The 22661-nt window shown below is 43.4% G+C and overlaps 1 protein-coding gene across 1 annotated transcript in view; it reads right to left on the bottom strand.

Annotated features, from left to right (window-relative positions):
• The window catches only part of DNAH8 (dynein axonemal heavy chain 8), a 583322-nt gene that overhangs the window by 385305 nt on the left and 175356 nt on the right, over window positions 1-22661 (bottom strand). Inside the window, exons 22-24 of the mRNA XM_078852248.1 lie at window positions 20427-20568; window positions 11386-11501; window positions 1521-1627 (exon numbers count right to left, since the gene is read on the bottom strand). Of these exons, the coding sequence (XP_078708374.1) occupies window positions 1521-1627; window positions 11386-11501; window positions 20427-20568 (365 nt within the window). The remainder of the gene's footprint in view (window positions 1-1520; window positions 1628-11385; window positions 11502-20426; window positions 20569-22661) is intronic.

Below are 22661 nucleotides of genomic sequence, written 5' to 3'. Positions count from 1 at the left end.
AGCAACAATGCTTTGTAAAAATGTGAAGAGTAGCTGCTTTATATATATCTACAATGGGAAGATCTCTGAAGGTAGGCAGTGGCCAGATGTTATGTGTAGGAGTTGGATTACACAGCCTCGTCAGAGAATTTCCAAAATCCATTTGTCTGAGGTTCAACTCCATGCCATCATGAAAAAAATCATGATTCCTCAAGAAGAAATGGAAGGGAAATTAAAATCCAGAAGTTTAGAAAATTCAAGAGTGTCCTTAGATTTGCATCTTGGAGGAAGATTCAGAAATTGAACCATATAAAGACTTTTTTTTTCTAATGTCTAGACCTTTATCTTCTAGTAAACGACTGTCTCATTGAGGAAACTGTGTACCAAACCATAGCCTACTATTACTGTTGTCCCTTACGTTGAAAATGGAAAAGGGTCTTCCATAGGAAGATTGGTAGACAGACCAAGATTGATCAGGAATCCTTTAATTTCTAGAGTGCTGTGTCTTTTCACTGAACAACTCCAGTCCTTCCAAAGGGATATTTCCCACATTTTGCTGCATGAAGTGGGGAAGGACCAATCTCCTAAGCAAGGACAGTTTCCCCAAAGTGTCTGCTCTGATTACAGAACTGGCCCAAATCTCTGTGGATAGTTGACGCCATGTCTAGGGGGCATCTGAGATAACTCTAGTCTTGGAATCCTAGACTTTACTCCAAGGATTGCATCTGCAATCCAAGAACACACTGCAAGTGTTCTCCTTTCTCCTTTGCCCTGAGTATGAGCAAAAGGAGTGACTCTGCGTAGAGGAAAACTTTTATTCTCTTTTTGGTTTGTTGGCTGAGAGAGGAAGCAACTTTTTGGGTTGGGGCATTGTAAGCTACAATTGTTTCACCATCTTTTCTCAGAAAAGTAGGGATTCTTTGAACTTGGAAGCACAAAATATTTGCTTAGAGTGTTTGTTCGCTATCTGTGGATGAAATCAGATCTAGCACTTGGCTTCAGAGTTTGAGTTCACTATTCTAAAGTCAAAGCACATGGCATTCACAGATACATCTGCTATCAAAACTGTCACCAGGATGACCTTCTTTAGGATTGAAGGAAAATCTTGGTTGAAGGATTGAAGGAAAAAGCCTTTGTTAATCGGTTTATCCATTGTTAGAATGTGAGCTATGTAAAGCAAGGTTAATTCTTTCTCCAATTTCCGGAAACCACCTAGTGTATTGGGAGTGCCACTAGAAAAAATGAACAAAAAATAATGAATTTGAAACATGTTACACTGCCAAAACCCTTTATTTTGTCTATTGAAAACAGGAAGGTATATTAAAAGGCAGAAGGCTTTGGTTCATGAAAAAAGGATGTGTAGCATCTGTTGGTACTAGAAAAAAAGAATTACAATCAATGAACATAAATGCATTTTCCCCTTAGTCTTTCGTATAAATTCTTGGTAACAAAGATAAAGAAACCAAATGGATTTTCATAATACTACCTCAGTATTACTCTCTAAGCTGTTTTACTGAAGTACTACTTCACTTGCAACTTACTTTGAAACAAACATTCTTTTTTTAAGAGTATCCAAAGATAGCCGGGTGGCTTTCAACAGACTGTCTAATAACTGATGACTGAAATATGCAACTATCTCTTTACATTCCTGCAACAAATAAAAATATTTAGATCCTTTATTCATATAATCCAAAGGTTAAAAGAAATGTAAAAGAAGTAAATTGGAGAAGGTAAAATAAAGGAGAGAAAATTATTCTAAGTCACTCAATGAAGTAATATTTTTTTTAAAAAATTCTCATTTTAATGATCTGAAATAATTGTACCTGCATTTTTAATTTCGTCTGCAATGCCTATACCACAAGAAATGTTACCTCAGCCAGAAATGGGACATTTCGGTCCCCCCTTACACCAGCTGAGAATCAATGACTAATTATGGGGAATTATGGTCAGGATTTTAGTTTAACTAGCCAACACCCAACAAGATCCTCAAAAGTTCTGGACCAACACTGCTTATTGAAAGAAATGTGGTTCAATATCATTTTATTTAAAAATTTAAACAAAAGAAAAATCAACAAAACAATCAAAGCTAAGCTGTTAATAGTAATATTAAACTAAAAATGGAACATTACAACAATTAAATCAAAATCAAATCAATAAATTAGATTCAGTATTGGATTGGAATTTAACCATCAAATTAATTAAATGAAATGAATATCAAAATCAATGCTTATAAATTCTAAAGAGGATTCTAAAAAGGTGGTTGAATATTTGGTTATAAATCCCAACTAAAGATTTTTACACTAAAGTCTATCAGATCTTTGGTTTAAACAGGTCAAGAGTTTAATACTGAAAGCAAATGGTTTAATGCGGGGTGGTCAACCTGAGCCTGATAAGGAGCCAGGATTTAACAATGTACACTGCCAAAGAGCCACAGTAATACATCAGCAGCCCCTGCATCAGCTCCCCCACCCTGCTCCCAGTGCCTCCCACCCTTCTGCAGCCCGGCCGATCAGAGCCTCCTGTTCCCTCCCCACACCTCCCGATCAGCTGTTTTGTTGCGTTCAGGAGGCTCTGGGGGAGAGGGGGAAGAGCAAGGGCACTACAGGCCATTATGGGGGAGGGGTGTGGGAAGGGGTGGAGTTGGGGCAGGGCCCATGGCAGAGCCGGGGTTGAGCAGTGAGCACCGTCCGGCACACAGCAAAGTTGGTGCCTGTAGCTCCAGCCCCGGAGTTGGTGCCTATACAAGGAGCTACATATTAACTTCTGAAGAGCTTCATGTGACTCCGGAGCCACAGGCTGGCCACCCCTGGTTTAATGTCTAAACCACAACCTGAGAAGCCAATTATAATGCTTCCTTCCTAGAATTCTGTTCTTATGTGGTGGCTAACCTTTTCCTCCTTCTCCACAACAGAGATATTATAATACAGATTTTTAATGAAATACTCTTGAAAAGCAGAAGGTTGGGCAACTCTTATTTACCAGAAATTACAGATAATTTAAAGTCTATCATCAAGACTTTTAAAGATAAAACTATTCATATAGTCTATGAGACAATATTTAGGGCTGTTTAAACTTGGGGATCTTTCCTTTTATGGTGCCTTCCCCTTGTGGTCTTTATGAGTGCTCAGACATACATGCATGTACAGGCCTGCTGACGGGGGGTTGGGGTTAGGGGGAAGGGGGAAAGGGGCAATTGCCCAGGGGCCTGGACGATTCAAAAGGGCCCGGGAGCCCTGGGCCCTTTTAAATTGCCCTGGCGGGCTGCACAGCTCCTAGGCATGCAATGAGTGGTATCAGCAGTAGCGAAGGCAGCCAAGTGGCATGTGGAAGCCCTGGCCTTGCTGGAAGAGTGCCCACTGACTGTTCCGCCCTGGGGACCAGAATTGCTGTCGGCGGGCCTGTGCATGTACATACTACACTTTCACATCCTAAAATTAAAGAATATAAAATGGCTGGGCTGTTTCTTAACTAATAAAAATAGAAAAAGGAAAATTAAGATACTTAAGATAATAGGGGGTTGCAACCTCTTCTGTTCTCTCAGTCTTCTGGTCTCTCATAGAGGAAGAGCTAGAACTGCAGTCAAGAAGCCAGACAGTAATGTTCTGCTGGCACAGTGCTTCTCACTAGCAGACTTTCTTCAGCTGCAGGAAGATTGGTCAAAGGCTGGCATAGCCTGTGTGTTGATGTTGTGACTTCCTCTCCTCAAGATCTCGGAGATTCTGGAACATCAGTCTCCTCTCATGTGACTTACTGACCGAAAAGGCTGGACTTCTCAGCCTAATCCTTGATTCTTATGACTTGCAAACTTTGCTTATGCCACCTTGCAGCACCTCCCTCCAAGATATTTGAACTAATCTGGTGCAAGGCTATCTTGGAGCCATGCAAGCTGGTCTAATCTGATTCAAATTAGGTCATCTTTAGATTTGGAAAAGTCCTGATTAAATCAGCAATTTAAAAATATTTGGTATTTTGAATACCATAGAGACTGATGTCTGTGAACACCTAAAAATATCAAAAATACAGATTCATGAGACCACTTTTGAGAAAACTGGCATTGTTTTATCTGAATGAAAGACCTGAGATGACATTGGGTCACAAGATTGCAGAATGTTCATCATAAAAGTCCTACAAAAATAGCTAACTGAAAAAGAAATCTAGCAACAACCAGTCACTCAGCATTCATCCATCAGCAAGATTTAAAGTAAGTTTGAATAAACTTATTATCAGTTATTAGTTTCAACACCTCCAGTTCCTTCTCAAAAACAAGGGATTTACAGTAATTTTTCTATTTGGGAATTGGTCTATAAGTCAAAGAGCTTGAAGTCCAGAATCATCTGGATAAAAAAATCATCTGATAAAATGAATCACCAGAATCATCTGATAAAAAAAAGTTACTTTAAAGTCCATGAAGACAAAACCACTTAAAACAAAATAAAAATAAGATTCCACTCTTGATGTAGATGCACCCAACGTGTGTGAGATTCGATTATTTTGAGATAGCAGTGTACTTTGGGCCATTCCTGCACTCTGGCAGCCCTTGTGACCAGCTGAGGATATAAAGGGCAGGGTGGTCTCAACTGCCTATCAGTTAGAATAAGAATTAGAACTCAAAGAACCAGAGTTACTGTGATATAAATAATAGAATAGAATAGAATAAGAATAGAATAAGAATAGAATAGAATAGATATAAATAGAATAAATAATAGAATAGAATAGAATAAGAATAAGAATAGAATAAGAATAAGAACTCAAAGAACCAGAGTTACTGTGATATAAATAATTGTACTTTCTTCTAGAGTGATTATCCGCACTATTTTTGGTGACTAGCAAGCAGTACACCGCTCTTGGACATGTCTAAGAGGGGTCCTACTGAAATATCAATTGAAGGACCACTCTACCAAAGCTTGCGTCTGATCTAGAGGCCTGTACCAAGGCATAGTGAATGGTCTAAGTATGGACTGATTTCTAAATTACCGCTCTACAAACCTCAGTCAAGGGAACATTGGTCAAAGACTGGCAGAGGCTGCCTGAACACAGGTTGAATAAGACCTTATGTGACCAGGTAAATCTTGCTTCACTAATCCATAGCAAGAATGTATAAAGTCCAAAACCAATTTGGATAGTCTCTGTGAAAAACTTGGTTGTCCCCCTTCCATTTTGCAAATACAACAAATAGTCTTGGTGAGGTCTAACTAACCTAATCTTGGCCATGGAAAAGGACAATGTTCTAAACACATCTAGTGTATGAAGTTTTACTCTGGTCGTGTAAGAATGAGATCTGTGGGGAAAAAAAGGCTGGTAGATTAATAGATTGATTAATGTGAAAGTCTGAGACACCTTAGGCAGGAATTTAGGATGAGACCTCAGGGTGATCTTATCCTTGTGAAAGACTGTATGGAGGATTCTGCCAGGAGGGCCTGAATTTCCCCTTTTCTCCTGGCCCATGCTATGGCCAACAGGAAAGATGTCTTCATGGAAAGGTGATAGTATCAGAAGGGAGCCATTGGCTTGAAGGGAGGAACCATTAAGCAAGTTGGCACTACACTGAGATCCCAGGGAGCAAGGGGTTCTCTGACTGGTGGAAAGGCATAAGTCAGTCCCTTAAGAAATCTCAGTACAGTAGACTGAGAGAACAATGTGTGTCCCTCCAGCAGGGAGATGACCCTTAATCAATCTAAGAGACATTCCCGACTGTTTCAGTGAGGAGTAAACAGTTCAATATATTTGGGACCATTGTTTGCAGAAGTGTAGGTGCTGCTGTTCAGACTACACAGAGAAAGGTCTTATTTGAATTAGTAAATTTGTCTTATGGAAGGCTTCCAACTCTGAAGCAAGAAGTTTAGGATTGCCATTGAGCAATTCCTTTCAGCAGAGGTCAGTCAGTCAGGACCCAGGCTGTAACATATAGAGTCTGGGTCTGAATGGAGGACCTGACAGTAGACCTGAAACAGTAAGTCAAGCAAGGCCAGTTAAGTGATGGGCTTCTAAATCAAAAGCCTCATCAAGTCTGAGTACTAGAGCTGCCTGGCCCAAGATGAGGCTATCAGATTGACAGTCTGAGTCTTATCCAAGCTTCCACAAGACTTTGGAGATCATGGATATTGTTAGAAAAATATACATGAGGTCTGCAGTCCAAGGGAAGAGGAAGGCATCTGTGAGGGATCCTGGGCTCTTACCTCCTCTGGAGCAAAACCTCTGGCATCTGTTGTTGTGGCATGTCATGTATAGAACTATCGCCTGGTATTCCCTTCTGTGGAACGAACTTTGGACAACAAAATTTGAGGGATCATTCAGGGTTTTCTGAGAGGTCTCTGCTGAGCCAATCTATCATAGTGTTCTGAAGACCCAGAAGATGGAAAGCTGTCAGGGTGATATGAGGCCGAATACTTCAAGTTCACAGAAGAAAGGTTTCTTTACACTGCGGGGCAAAACCAGGCTCCTCCTTGCCTATTCATGTAATGCACGGCCATCTTATTGTCTGTAGGCACTGCTTTGGTAAGTCTCCATAGGAGGGGCAGCCAAAGAGCTCTGAGTTCTAGCATACTGATGAGAAGGGAAGTCTTGGGCATCAGCCATTTCCACTGAACCTGAAGTTGGTGTACGCATTCATGATTAGGGTCTTCGATGGAAGGGATGAGAAGAACAGAACATCTGTGCATACCTGATCCAGTTGTGTCCACTAGTCCTTGTTGACCTCAAGACCTAGGGTAACAAAGAGGTTCTGAGAGCCTTTTGAATGGAGCCAGTGAACTACTGCAGGGATGTGCCCCATATCAGCCAGTTGTGTAGGTAAAATAATCTGGATTCCTTGCCTTCTTAGCTGGGCTTCAATCATGGAGAACTTTGGTAAGCACCCTTGGAATGGTGGACAGGCTAAAGGGTAGGACTTTGTATTTGTACTCAGATATCTCTACCATAAACTCTAGAAATGTTCTGTGTGCCAGAATTATTGAGCTGTGAAAACAGGCATCTTGCAAGATGAGAGCCCTGAACCAGTCCAAAGGATCCAAGGAGGGGATAACAGAGGCTAAGGCAACCATCCTGAATTTGAAACTATGAATAAAGAGATTAAGACATCAAAGGTCTAGGATGCGTCTAAATCCCCCTTTCTTCTTTGGGGTTAAGAATCTGGAAGTAAAAGTCTTTCCAGCTGAATTCTTGAGGTACCACCTCTATTGCACCCAGCTGTAGTAAGGAGTTGACTTCTTGTTGCAAAAGTGTCCCTGAAGAGAGATTGGGACAGGGAGGAAAGAAGGACATGGCCTCAGTCTGAAACTTGATGGGATACCGCTTGTTCACAAATCTTGAAGACCCACTGGCCAAAGGTAATCTCAACCTAAGATTACTTGAAATAAAACAAGCAGTTGCCAAACTGAGTAGAAGGAGACATATCCATAGATGCTCCAGCTGTGCTCTCGAGAATCACATCAGTACTGTTTCTGGGCACTTGCCCTTGTTGTGGGGCTGCCGAGGGGCAGAACAACGAGTGCCTTTAGTGGAATCATTGTCTCTTCCTCAGTGGCTCTGAAAGATGTTCTTGAAACTGTTGAGGCCTGTATCTGAATGAGAACTGAGGCCACTGTTGTTGCTATTGCTTGTGATTCTGAGCTGGAACATGGAAATCCAGTAAACAAAGGGTCATGCAGGAATTTTTCAGATAACATAATTCTTAATTAATTATATTGTTGAGAAGATCATTCCACTGAAATGCTAAGTCCTTTATAGTCACTTGGACTTCACAAGGGATGCCAGAAATCTGGAACCAGGATGACTGCCTCATTGTCACAGCCATAGCTGTGGTCCTTGTCACCATATCTGAGACATCGATCACTGTCCGGAGTGTTGTTCTGCTGTTGAGTTGACCCTCAGTCATAGTTGATCTTACTTGCTCTTGATATTCCTTAGGGAACATGTCCATTGGGGTGGGAGTCTGTCCCACAGCAGGAAGTCATATTTTGCAAGTGCTTGATAATTAATTATTCTAAGTTGAAGCCTCATGAGAAGTAGACTTTACACAGAAGTCAAAGTCAGAGACAGTACCAATCTGGTAAACCGTGGTACCGAAGTTGGTGCCGAGGAAGCATTTTTATTGTCTCTCTGTGTAGAAACTAGTACTGGTACCATTGGTGGACTGTGTGTAGAGGTTGCAGAACTGGATGGAACCAGAATGGCTGAAGGCAGATCTTAAGTTATATTCTTGTGCCATTGGAAAATTTGGGATAGGCCAAGCAGGCCAGTTGTCACTTGAAAGTGCTGTGGGGGCGGTGGCACCAAAAGGACCAGTGCTGGAGTCATGTCTATTGGTACTGGACTCAACTGCCATCCCTGTAACAGTGTCGGAGTCGATGGTATAGTACTGGTATGGTTCCACCTTGGAACCAAGGAGACATGGGATGAAGGCCGGGTTCTGCCCTATGCACCAGAGGAATTTTAGCAGTGTTCAATAATCTCTCTTTTAGGTAGAATGAAAGTCTCTTGGATTTCGCATCGCTCCTGTCTAGTTTATGGGAGCTCTTTCATGGAGGACCTGTAGAGGAGGATTGATCCCTTCTCTTCTGTGGAGAGGAGTCTGAGTCAGAGGCCTGTCTGAGACTTGTTACCATTCAGAAGCCAGTTGTGAGGCTGAATGACCTGCCATATGCCTCAGTGCCAAAGAAGATCATACTACCTGCTCCTTGAGGTGCTGTTTGAGGCACACGTTTCTAGAGATTTGTGTTCTTCATTTAAAGGAGCAACAAATACCGCACTTCTCTCTGATATGCCCCTCACCAAGGCATAAGAGACAGAGCATGTCTGGATCACTGTTTGGGATAGCCACCCCACACAATGGGCAATGTTTGAAGACAGTGATGGAATGCCACCAGGCACTATCTTCTTCTAAAAAACAAAAGTTACCAAACTATCACTAACTACATGCACTACTATAAACTATTACTAAACTAGAAAAACTAACAATACTAGCTGTCAAGGTTCCTTCCCCACTTTGAACTCTAGGGTACAAATGTGGGGACCTGCATGAAAACCTCCTAAGCTTACTTTTACCAGCTTAGGTTAAAACTTCCCCAAGGTACAAATTATTTTACCCTTTGCCCTTGGTTTTCCACTGCCACCACCAAACGTTTCTCTGGGTTCCTGAGAAAGCGTTGTTTGGAAACGTCTTTCCCCAAAAAAATCCTCCCAACCCTTGCACCCTACTTCTTGGGGAAGGTTTGGTAAATATCCTCACCAATTTGCAAGCCCTTGGATCTTAGAACAATGAAAAAAAGCATTCAGTTCTTGAAAAGAAACATTTTAATAGAAGAAACAGTAAAAAGAAAAGGATCACCTCTGTAAGATCAGGATGGTAAATACCTTACAGGGTAATTAGATTCAAAACAGAGAATCCCTCTAGGCAAAACCTTAGGTTACAAAAAGACACACAGACAGGAATATTCATTCTATTCAGCACAACTTATTTTCTCAGCCATTTAAAGAAATCATAATCTAACGCATATCAAGCTAGATTACTTACTAAATTCTAAGACTCCATTCCTGTTCTGTCCCTGACAAAAGCCTAACCCAGACAGACACAGACCCTTTGATGTTCTCCCTCTTCCCAGCTTTTGAAAGTATCTTGTCTCCTCATTGGTCATTTTGGTCAGGTGCCAGTGAGGTTATCCTAGCTTCTTAACCCTTTACAGGTGAAAGGGTTTTTTCCTCTGGCCAGGAGGGATTTAAAGGTGGTTAGCCTTCCCTTTATATTTATGACAGTAGCAGATTTAGAAAGAGAATTTCTCACTGCATAGTAACCATGAGGTAAACCGCATGGGGAGTGACTCAGGCCACTTGAAGTGAGAAAGAACTGAGAGGGGTCAAAGCAGTGCTGTGCTTAAATAGCCTTGGAAAGGACCACCAGGAAGTACACAGTGCATGCACCACACTGACGCATATTACTATAGAAAACTCTCCAGCTCTGGGGCATGCACTTATTTGAGTGGAATAAGTGTGAACCGTCAAAGAAGAATAGCCCATATGTACCACAAAAGTGGGAGATGCTGAGCTACAGAAAGCATTAATATTAGGAATTCCCTTGGTCTCCTGAAAGCCTTCCAAAATAGCCTCTCCCTTCCAGAACTGCTGCTAGGCCAGAGCTAGAAGGAGAGAAATAGTCCTCCCCTGCTACACCCCCACAGAAAGATCCCACCCACCCTGCTTGGAAGAGGGCACACAGATAAATCCCTGAGAAAACTCAGTTTGCCTTGATAAGAACAGGCTCTAAATGGGGTATGTCTAACCAGCACACTAAGCCCGGGCTCTGACTCAGTTTTGAGCCTAAGCCCCCCTTCCATTCACACACAAATCATTCTGACTCTGGTCAGCAAGCACTCACAACCCAGGTACTAGGACTCTGCAGGGCAGCGGGGAGTCAGAAACTCAGTCTTGCTGTGATTCAAATCCAAGCACTGTCACTTTGCAGTCTGGACACAGGTCAAGCAGCAGACCTGAGTCAGAAGGTCTCCATAGCACAGTATGGACACATTAGCACAGCTCTTAGACCTGTGTCCAGCACCTGAAAACACAGTCTACAAAGTAGTCTGGATGCTCATATGCAAGCTTGGAAACACCAAATCCACATGTCAAAGACCTGGGCTTAATGCGCAGTGTAGACATACCCAATATGATTGCAGTAAGTAAGATGCCATCAAGAGGAGCCAGCATTCATTTTGGGGATAAAAATCACAAGAATCTTGTGTCGATCTCTGAAGAAAGGAACAAAGGCAGGAAAGTCTAACAGTACTGGACTAAAGAAGTTCATAGAAAAATATCATTCAATCCACAGGACCCATGAGCGCCATGCACCTGTACACAACCCAGTCACCATTCACCACAACACATTACCACTCACCTGCACCCAGCAGCTGTAACTCCTGGAACTATCATTAGCATTTAAGTTAGCACTTAAGCTTCAACTCCCTTCACAGTGGGAGATGAAAAAGAAGGTGGGTGCCTTTCTGCACTGTCTGCCAGAAAAATATAGGGGTGGACTTTCTGAAATGAAGGAGGCAGTGGGGAAATGAAGAGGAGGATGGGTAGTTGGTTGTACTGTGAGGAAGAGGAGAATGTGTGTTTGCCTGCACTAGAGGAAGCCTGTCTGTTATGGCCTCTTATTATAGCACAACATCTTGTGCTGTTGCCCAACCAGTACATCTCTGGCTCCCTTACTTACTGAAAAACTGATTAATGAAAGCCATGCTGCAGCATATAATACATTCTTTGAAAGATAAGACATTTTTAACCTTATGAACTACATTCAGAAGTTGTGTGGTGGCTTCAGTTACTCAGTTACTAAAAATTAGGCATTTTCTATTCAGTTCTAAAAACTTTTGTTATGAAATTCATACATTTTCTCTTTTTATAATGAAGTACCTTTCTAAACTCATCTTCTTTCTCATTGTCCTCAGCATCCTCACTAAGAATACCTGAAGAACCATCAGTATCTCCCTCCTCTCCATCACCCCCAAATGCCACATGTTTCCCTTTTACTGTAAATAAAAAACAATTAGAAGACAATAAAACTAAAATAGACTAGAGTTATAACAAATATTAAATTATTTAACTGTATTTCTTGTAACTTGAAGATTATATTCTGCTTTAGAGCATGCTGGAGTCAATGGAAATCATTCCATTCACTTTAATGGGAGTTGGAACAGGTGTTTGATTTTCTCTTCACACCTATGGCACATGGTGCTTTGTTAGCTTAAGGGCAACATATACATATATGTACACACATACATACACACTGGTCTGCCATCACACTGAAGTGAGGTGATGTCCATTTGCTAAATTACAGAGCAATTTCATAAATTTCTGATTGCCTCACTGCCCTTGGCCTTCTAAACTTCTTCCTTAGGGCTTATTTTAATATTCCAAATCCCATCAAACAACTACCATTTTTAAAAGATTAACCTGCCACCAAAATATTTCCTCCTTCTTCCCTAAAATGTGCCCCTTGTTGAAATGAAATACAGAAGGACATCGATTTTACGGCCAGAAGGGACCACTGTGATCATCTACTCTGACCTCCTGCATAACAAAGACTAAAGGCACCTTTTATTTTTGCAATACATGCAGGTATAGTCAACTACAGAAACCATGACCTTCACCCCAAACCGTACTTCTACCTGTCCATCAACAAGCCCACCTATAGGCTTCCCCCTGAACCGATCCAAATCCTTCTGCTGGAAACAGGGGAAGACCAGGCTCCTTGTCATGTGATTCTTAATACCCACTTAACAACTTGAGAAGGGACTATGGATATTATTCTCTTAAAGTTGGAGGGGGAAAAAAAGTTATCAGGGAATTGAATCCCCAGTGATTTCTGACTGGAGATGGCCTTGACACTCCTCCCTAACTTGAGGAGAACTGTTATGTCCTTGTGGCAGTTTCATGGGAGGAGTATCAGCTGGTGTTGGAAGACACAAAGATCTCTACAAATCTCCAGATTCTGAGCTAAGCCAAGCAAGGGTCCCAGCGATGCCAGGGTCCGTAGGCTGAGAACAATTCATAGAATCATAGAATATCAGGGTTGGAAGGGACCCCTGAAGGTCATCTAGTCCAACCCCCTGCTCGAAGCAGGACCAATTCCCAGTTAAATCATCCCAGCCAGGGCTTTGTCAAGCCTGACCTTAAAAACCTCTAAGGAAGGAGATTCTACCACCTCCCTAGGTAACGCATTCCAGTGTTTCACCACCCTCTTAGTGAAAAAGTTTTTCCTAATATCCAATCTAAACCTCCCCCACTGCAACTTGAGACCATTACTCCTCGTTCTGTCATCTGCTACCATTGAGAACAGTCTAGAGCCATCCTCTTTGGAACCCCCTTTCAGGTAGTTGAAAGCGCTATCAAATCCCCCCTCATTCTTCTCTTCTGCAGGCTAAACAATCCCAGCTCCCTCAGCCTCTCCTCATAACTCATGTGTTCTAGACCCCTAATCATTTTTGTTGCCCTTCGCTGGACTTTCTCCAATTTATCCACATCCTTCTTGTAGTGTGGGGCCCAAAACTGGACACAGTACTCCAGATGAGGCCTCACCAATGTCGAATAGAGGGGAACGATCACGTCCCTCAATCTGCTCGCTATGCCCCTACTTATACATCCCAAAATGCCATTGGCCTTCTTGGCAACAAGGGCACACTGCTGACTCATATCCAGCTTCTCGTCCACTGTCACCCCTAGGTCCTTTTCCGCAGAACTGCTGCCTAGCCATTCGGTCCCTAGTCTGTAGCGGTGCATTGGATTCTTCCGTCCTAAGTGCAGGACCCTGCACTTATCCTTATTGAACCTCATCAGATTTCTTTTGGCCCAATCCTCCAATTTGTCTAGGTCCTTCTGTATCCTATCCCTCCCCTCCAGCGTATCTACCACTCCTCCCAGTTTAGTATCATCCGCAAATTTGCTGAGAGTGCAATCCACACCATCCTCCAGATCATTTATGAAGATATTGAACAAAACCGGCCCCAGGACCGACCCTTGGGGCACTCCACTTGATACCGGCTGCCAACTAGACATGGAGCCATTGATCACTACCCGTTGAGCCCGACAATCTAGCCAGCTTTCTACCCACCTTATAGTGCATTCATCCAGCCCATACTTCCTTAACTTGCTGACAAGAATACTGTGGGAGACCGTGTCAAAAGCTTTGCTAAAGTCAAGAAACAATACATCCACTGCTTTCCCTTCATCCACAGAACCAGTAATCTCATCATAAAAGGCGATTAGATTAGTCAGGCATGACCTTCCCTTGGTGAATCCATGCTGGCTGTTCCTGATCACTTTCCTCTCATGCAAGTGCTTCAGGATTGATTCTTTGAGGACCTGCTCCATGATTTTTCCAGGGACTGAGGTGAGGCTGACTGGCCTGTAGTTCCCAGGATCCTCCTTCTTCCCTTTTTTAAAGATTGGCACTACATTAGCCTTTTTCCAGTCATCCGGGATTTCCCCGGTTCGCCACGAGTTTTCAAAGATAATGGCCAATGGCTCTGCAATCACAGCCGCCAATTCCTTCAGCACTCTCGGATGCAACTCGTCCGGCCCCATGGACTTGTGCATGTCCAGCTTTTCTAAATAGTCCCTAACCACCTCTATCTCCACAGAGGGCTGGCCATCTCTTCCCCATTTTGTGATGCCCAGCGCAGCAGTCTGGGAGCTGACCTTGTTCGTGAAGACAGAGGCAAAAAAAGCATTGAGTACATTAGCTTTTTCTACATCCTCTGTCACTACGTTGCCTCCCTCATTCAGTAAGGGGCCCACACTTTCCTTGGCTTTCTTCTTGTTGCCAACATACCTGAAAAAACCCTTCTTGTTACTCTTGACATCTCTCGCTAGCTGCAGCTCCAGGTGCGATTTGGCCCTCCTGATTTCATTCCTACATGCCCGAGCAATATTTTTATACTCTTCCCTGGTCATATGTCCAACCTTCCACTTCTTCTAAGCTTCTTTTTTATGTTTAAGATCCGCTAGGATTTCACCATTAAGCCAAGCTGGTCGCCTGCCATATTTACTATTCTTTCGACTCATCGGGATGGTTTGTCCCTGTAACCTCAACAGGGATTCCTTGAAATACAGCCAGCTCTCCTGGAATCCTTTCCCCTTCAAGTTAGTCTCCCAGGGGATCCTGGCCATCCGTTCCCTGAGGGAGTCGAAGTCTGCTTTCCTGAAGTCCAGGGTCCGTATCCTGCTGCTTACCTTTCTTCCCTGCGTCAGGATCCTGAACTCAACCAACTCATGGTCACTGCCTCCCAGATTCCCATCCACTTTTGCTTTCCCCACTAATTCTACCCGGTTTGTGAGCAGCAGGTCAAGAAAAGCGCCCCCCTCCCAGTTGGCTCCTCTAGCACTTGCGCCAGGAAATTGTCCCCTACGCTTTCCAAAAACTTCCTGGATTGTCTATGCACCGCTGTATTGCTCTCCCAGCAGATATCAGGAAAATTAAAGTCACCCATGAGAATCAGGGCATGCGATCTCGTAGCTTCCGTGAGCTGCCAGAAGAAAGCCTCATCTACCTCATCCCCCTGGTCCGGTGGTCTATAGCAGACTCCCACCACTACATCACTCTTGTTGCACACACTTCTAAACTTAATCCAGAGACACTCAGGTTTTTCTACAGTTTCATACTTGAGCTCTAAGCAGTCATACTGCTCCCTTACATACAGTGCTACTCCCCCACCTTTTCTGCCCTGCCTGTCCTTCCTGAACAGCTTATAACCATCCATGACAGTACTCCAGTCATGTGAGTTATCTCACCAAGTCTCTGTTATTCCAGTCACGTCATAGTTCCTTGACATCACCAGGACCTCCAGTTCTCCCTGCTTGTTTCCAAGGCTTTGTGCATTCGTATATAAGCACTTGAAATAACCTGTTGATCACCCCTCATTCCCAGTATGAGGCAGGAGCCCTCCCCTCACAGACATTCCTGCCTGTGCTTCCTCCCGGTATCCCACTTACCTCAGGGCTTTGGTCTCCTTCCCCCGGTGAACCTAGTTTAAAGCCCTCCTCACTAGGTTAGCCAGCCTGCTGGCAAAGATGCTCTTCCCTCTCTTTGTAAGATGGAGCCCGTCTCTGCCCAGCACTCCTCCTTCATGGAACACCATCCCATGGTCAAAGAATCCAAAGCCTTCTCTCCGACACCACCTGCGTAGCCATTCGTTGACTTCCACGATTCGACGGTCCCTACCCAAGCCTTTTCCTTCCACGGGGAGGATGGACGAGAACACCACTTGCGCCTCAAACTCCTTTATCCTTCTTCCCAGAGCCACGTAGTCCGCAGTGATCCGCTCAAGGTCATTCTTGGCAGTATCATTGGTGCCCACGTGGAGAAGCAGGAAGGGGTAGCGATCCGAGGGCTTGATGAGTCTCGGCAGTCTCTCCGTCACATCGCGAATCTTAGCCCCTGGCAAGCAGCAGACTTCTCGGTTTTCCCGGTCAGGGCGGCAGATAGATGACTCAGTCCCCCGGAGGAGAGAGTCCCCGACCACCACCACCCGCCTTCTCCTCTTGGGAGTGGTGGTCGTGGAACCCCCAACCTCAGGACATCGCATCTCATGGCTTCCAACCAGCGGAGTCTCCTTCTGCTTTCTCGCCCCAGACATATCATCTGGTCCACTCTCCGCAATGGTACCTGCAGAGAGAACATGAAAGCGGTTAGTTACCTGTGTCTGTGTTACTGGAACCTGGACATTCCGCTTACCTCTTCTGGAGGTCACATGTTGCCAAGCTTCTTCACTGGCCTCTTGGCTCCTCTGTGCAACCTGCTCTATATCTTTAGAGCTTTGTGCCCCTAGAAGCCTATCCTGAGTTTTGTCCAGAAAATCCTCAGTTTCTCGTATGCAACGCAGGGTCGTTATCTGTTGTGACAGAGCTCCCCTGCTGGAGCTCCTGAGTTCATCTCCTCACAGATAGAGCACCTTATCATTTTTTGCTTCCAGGCAAGGTGATGAAAATGGAAGAAAGGTACTCCACTTTGTTCAAGTAAAGAACCTTTTTTAAACAATTGCCTCAAGAAAAGGCAAAAGGCAAAGAGAGTGATGCTGCATACTACTTCTAGAGTTTGGCTTTAAAAGCTGGGAAATGGAAAGGAAAGGAAGGAGACCTCATTTACTGGTCTGGAAGTGGATAATCGTGTGGCCAAGTCCCAGAGCCTTCATAGAGAAGTTTGATCTACTTCCAGGATACGCTGCAACAGAGATATAACATGGATATGTCTCAAACTGGGAAAGAAGTTAGAATGCAGAAAGCCCAAATATGTGTCCTAATACGAAGAAGGAAGGCAGACCAGCCCATCTTAGACCTCAGAACATTTAATTCCTTCGTCATGAAGTTCAGATTCCACACGGTGACCCTTGCATCCATAATTCCTTCGCTATCCACCCTAGATTGGTTCAGCACTCTTGACCTCAAATATGCATATATTCATACATTGATCATACCTCCACATCGCAAATACCTCTGTTTCCTGGAAGGGGAAGATCGCTAACAGTACAGGATCCTCCTCTATGACCTTTCTACTGCTCGTCAGGTATCAAGATGCCTCTCAGTCATGGCAGAGCATTTAAGATTGCAAGATTCACATATAGCTCTGTGTGGATGACTCACTCGCTAATAGCTTCATTTCATAGAATCATAGGACTGGAGAAGACCTCAAGAGGTTGTCTAGTACAGTCCCCTGTACTCATGGCAGGACTAAGTATTATCTAGACCAGTAGTTCTCAAAGCCGGTCCGCCGCTTGTTCAGAGAAAGCCCCTGGCGGGCCGGACCGGTTTGTTTACCTGCCACGTCCACAGATTCGGCTGATCGCGGCTCCCACTGGCCACGGTTCGCTGCTCCAGGCCAATGGGGGCTACGGAAAGGGCAACCAGCACATCCCTTGGCCCGCGCCGCTTCCCACAGCCCCCATTGGCCTGGAGCAGCGAACTGCAGCCAGTGGGAGCCGCGATCGGCCGAACCTGCAGACGCAGCAGGTGAACAAACCGGCCCAGCCGCCAGGGGCTTTCCCTGAACAAGCGGTGGACCGGCTTTGAGAACCACTGATCTAGACCATCCTTGACATCCTTTGTCTAACCTGCTCTTAAAAATCTCCAATGATGGAGATTCCACAACTTCCCTAGGCAATTTATTCCAGCGCTTAACCACCCTCACAGTTAGGAAGTTTTTCCTAATGTCCAACCTAAACCTCCCTTGCTGCAATTTAAGACCAATGCTTCTTGTCCTATCCTCAGCGGTTAAGAACAACAATTTTTCTCCCTCCTCCTTGTAACAACCTTTTACATACTTGAAAACTGTAATCTGTCCCCTCTCAGTCCTCTCTTTTCCAGATTAAACAAACCCAGGTTTTTCAATCTTCTCTCAGAGGTCATGTTTTCTAGACCTTTAATCATTTTTGTTGCTCTTCTCTGGACTTTCTCCAATTTGTCCACATCTTTCCTGAAATGTGGTGCCCAGAACTGGACACAATACTCCAGTTGAGGCCTAACCAGTGCAGAGTAGAGTGGAAGAATTCCTTCTCGGGTCTTGCTTACAACATTCCTGCTTATACATCCCAGAATGAGGTTTGCTTTTTTTGCAACAGTGTTGCATTGTTGACTCATATTTAGCTTATGATCCACTATGACCCCCCAGATCCCTTTCTGCAGTACTCCTTCCTAGGCAGTCATTTCCCATTTTGTATGTGTGCAACTGATTGTTTCTTCCTAAATTGAAAGAATCCCTGACCATCAACATGGACTGTGCTTTAATTCTTTTTGAGAAACCAGATCTCAGAATAGGTTGGAAGAAGTCACATCTCTTCCTACACAGCAGATCCATTTCATTGAAGCAATTTTAGATTCCCAAATTGGAAGAGCCTTCCCTCCAGAAGAAAATTTCCTAAAGATTCAGTCTGCCAATGAACCTCCAAGAGACTCAAACCAGATAGATATGTTCCTCTTCAGACTGATGGGCCTCAGGGCTTCAGCAACATTTGTAACTCTATACACTCACTTCAGAATGAGATTATTACAGCATTGGCTAGCAAGAAATTAGCAGCCAAGTCATTTGCATAAAGTTGTCTCTTCCAAAAGAAATGCTATTTTCATTTAAATGGTGGATACAGAGAAGCAACATTCTGAGGAGCATGTCATTCAATCCTCCACTCCATCAGCTACTATCACTTCATATGTATTCAACTTAGGATGGGGTGGTCAGTTCAGCAAACACAGTCATTGGAACCACTTTGAGAAATATCTACATAGCATGGTGGGGCAAAGGGCAGTCTAACAAAGTCTCAAATCTTTTCTACCTCACCTACAAGACTTAGTAATTGAAGTAGTAAGTGACAACGCAGTAGCTATGTTCTGTATAAACAAACAGGGAGGAGCTCATTCTTTACAGTTCTGCAAGGAGGCTATTATATAATAGGACTGGTGCATTCATCACAGCATTTACGCATAGCATTCCATCTAGAACAGAGGTGGGCAAACTATGGCCCCCGGGCCACATCCAGCCCGTGGGACCCTCCTGCCCAGCCCCTGAGCTCCTGGCCCAGGAGGCTAGCCCCCAGCCCCTCCCCTGTTGTTCCCCCTTCCCCATAGCCTCAGCTCACTGCACCGCCAGCACAATGCTCTGGGCGGTGGGGCTGTGAGCTCTTGCCAGGCAGTGCAGCTGCAGAGTGGTCGCATGGCTGGCTCCAGCCAGGCGGCACGGCTACCTGTCCTGGTGCTCTGGGCAGCACGGCTGTAGCACCACCAGTCACCTGTGCTCCAGGCAGCGTGGTAAGGGGGCAGGGAGCAGGGGGTGTTGGATAGAGGGCAGGGCAGTTCGGAGGGGTGGTCAGGGGCAGGGGGGTGGATAGTGGTTGGGGCAGTCAGAGGGTGGGGAACAGGGGGTTGAATGGGGGCAGGGGTCCCAGCGGGGCAGTCGGGGGGGGGGGGGGGTTGGATGGGATGGGGGGGCAGTCAGGGGCAGGGGTTCCGGGGGCAGTCAGGGGACAGGAAGCAAGGAGGGTGGATGGGGTAAGGGTCCCAGGGGGGCCATCAGGGGACAGGGAACGGGGAGGGGGGTTGGATGGGGTAGAAGTCCTGGGGGGGGGCTGTCAGGGGGCAAGAAGCAGGGAGGGGTCAGATGGGGGCAGGGGCCAGGCCATGCCTGGCTGTTTCAGGAGGCACAGCCTCCCCTAAGCGGCCTTCCATACAATTTCAGAAACCCAACGTGGCCCTCAGGCCAAAAAGTTTGCGCGCCCCTGATCTAGAAGGAAAAGACAATATTTGGCAGATCATCTCAACAAGGATGGGGAAGAAATATAAGAATGGTCCCTGAAAAAAGACAAAAAAAAATTGCTGTCTAAGGCACCCAGAAATAGATCTTTTCACAAAAAAATAATGCAAAATGCCCAAGGTTCTGCTCTGTGATTCAATGCTACTTACCATTAATGATGAATGAGGAAAGAAGCTGTGTAGACAGAAAATTATCAAGTAAGAAATATCTTATTCTGTTAGCAGCTTCTCTCTTCATTCAACCCACCCTGGTAGTTCAGTAAATAATCAGAATACAAACTGATTTTTTTCTCAAAAGGAAGATTTAGACATATAATTGTTTTAACATTAATTAATATATCAAGTTGTTGTCTTAATGATAATAATAGGTTGCTGGAGTATTTCCAGTTTTGAAAGGACTTGTATGGCAGTCTGAACTGAAAGGTGGGGCTTAGTCCTGGAGTCCGAGCAAAAATGTTGGACTGCATCTGAATTCAATAGGTGGGGGACATTAACTCATTAGTGAGGAATGCGAAGAGAAGCCATGCAACAGAAGAAGGGGTTGAAGGCAGAGGTCTAAAATAACCCTCTTTTCTGGAAAGAAATTCTACTGTCAGATACTCTCTTTTCTCAAAAACTTAGAGTAGAAATTGCTTAACATAAGTACACATACTAATAAGTACCTGGCAATGAATACTTTTTTAAAGTTTTCTTAGAATCTTTAATTTCATAAATCGTCTCAAATATAGATATCAGCTCCTGGACAGCATCTTCTATGTGCATACTTTTGTGGTTCAATATTTCAGCCCATTCTTTGGTGTAAGTCTGTTAAAATATACACAGTCAGTTACCTTAATACAGATTGTTACTTGGACATATGTTTAGTACACTGAATATGAATTTAATAAGGGTAAAGGAACACACAAAATTAATGATCTTGCTCTCAGATCATCTTTTCTAAAAGGTGCTATTGCAATAGGAAAATATTTTAAAAGTGTATTTACTGCTAATGAATGTTAGCCAACTGAAAGCCTCAGAGATTGGAGAGTTTTTTCTTTTTTTACAAAACAAGAATGTATGTATAGCAGTGCAAGCTTCTCTTCATTGACTGTCATGTGCCTTAACCCTGATCTGCAGGGATCCTCCCTAGGGTTTGAGGGGGAAATCAAGTGATTGGATGGAGAAATGTAATCCTCATATTTACCAGAGCATGTTCTGTTTGAAATATGAAATACTTTATTAAATTTGGATAACAAAACAACTTAATTCCATCATAAAATACTAACTATATGCTAGAACTAAAAGTTACTTGTAATATATGCACCTTTTAATGTAAGGATTTCTACTAAATATAGGTTGGGACTTTTAAAAGAACTTAATTTGGGCTCCTGATTCCTGTAAGCTCCTTGGAAAAAAAAATCACACCTTAAACGGTATTTCATGTGCTGTTATTAATCTCAAAATAAATAAATAAATACATTACTGATCCCTGAACTGAATGTATCACACAATCCTTTACATTAATGTTAATGCACACAGACATTTTTTTCTGTGTAGGTACTTGCAGGCAGTGACAAAGTCACCTCTTGACCTTCTTTTTATAAACTAAATAAATTGTGCTCCTTAAACATCTAATTGAAATGCAGTGCTCCCCAAAGCATTAGGCATACCTGCCTAAAGATATCCAAACAAGGCCTCTTATGCATTCTCCAGAGTTTCACTTTTCAGTTTTTTTAATCTCTAGCTTTTATGGTTGCAGACAAAACCTTAAAAACAAGATCTTGAGTGTAAAGGAAGCAACAATGTGTGCCTGAATTTACAGAGAGCCTGGAATAATAGTTCTGAGGCATGAAATGCCCTATTGCTTTTAATGAATGCTAACTTAGGTGCCAGTGATGACATTTTAAGTATCAACATTGTTTACTATTTCACTGCTCAAAGCATGTAAGAAAAGAGAGGATGCATCATATTACAAAGACTTAAAATATGGCTATGTCATTAAAGCCATGTCAGGGCTGAAAGGGGTTGTGATTGGTTTAATTTTCTCAGCTTTCTAAAGTTTAGAGAACACTGATGTAAAGATTTTTTTTCCAGCTCTCAAATCTTTCCTGTGGCTCATCTCTGAACCCTCTCAGGTGTAATCAGTCTCCACAGTAGCAAGCAAAAAGGTGGTTCATCTAATATATATGGACAACTCATCTTGAAGAACCACAGTAACTGTAAGGTAAGTAACAGTTTCTTCTTTGAGTGCTTGCCCAATATATATATTTCATTGATGGTGAGTCACAAGTAGCAACCTAATCCTCCTAAACATGTAAGACGGCCAGGCCAAAACAAGTTTCAGATTGCAATATTTCTACTATGGCTGTGTAAATATATGTATTGAATGCAAAGTAGTCATCCTACATATTTCTGCTAAGGGCATACTTCTCAAAGAAATTGTATTAATGTATGTGGATTATAGGGACTCAGAATTAAAGGTGTTAACATGACTCTCTTACTGTCCAATATTAAACAGTGCTAAACAAGTTTCGGGGTTTGATATACCAAGACCTCAGCCTGCTTAGTACCATGGCAAACATATTTAAAAATATAGGGGAAAAAAGGAAAAAGTTAAAGCATTTGAAATGTAAAGTATTAAGTAAGGCTTTCATTTTAACAGTATCTCTTTATTCCCATTCCCTTCAGCTATAAAGAGTCTTTAGAAGGAAAAAAATCTCTTATTTAACAGTCTCTTAGATTATATTAATGATGGTCATAGGTGTCCTTTGGGAAGGAAAGAGACGTTAGTTCAGATGGGCTGCAGCTGTTGTCATTGCTGTTGTTGTTGAAGTCTGATCCTGTTTTCTAGAAGACAAAACAAGACAAATACACACTAGAGGGAAGAGAAAAGAACAGCAAAGATAGAAAATGCAGCT

Source organism: Lepidochelys kempii, chromosome 3, assembly GCF_965140285.1.
Source record: "Lepidochelys kempii isolate rLepKem1 chromosome 3, rLepKem1.hap1, whole genome shotgun sequence".
Classification (NCBI taxonomy): Eukaryota; Metazoa; Chordata; order Testudines; family Cheloniidae; genus Lepidochelys; species Lepidochelys kempii.
This window is presented reverse-complemented; position numbering and strand designations above follow the sequence as displayed.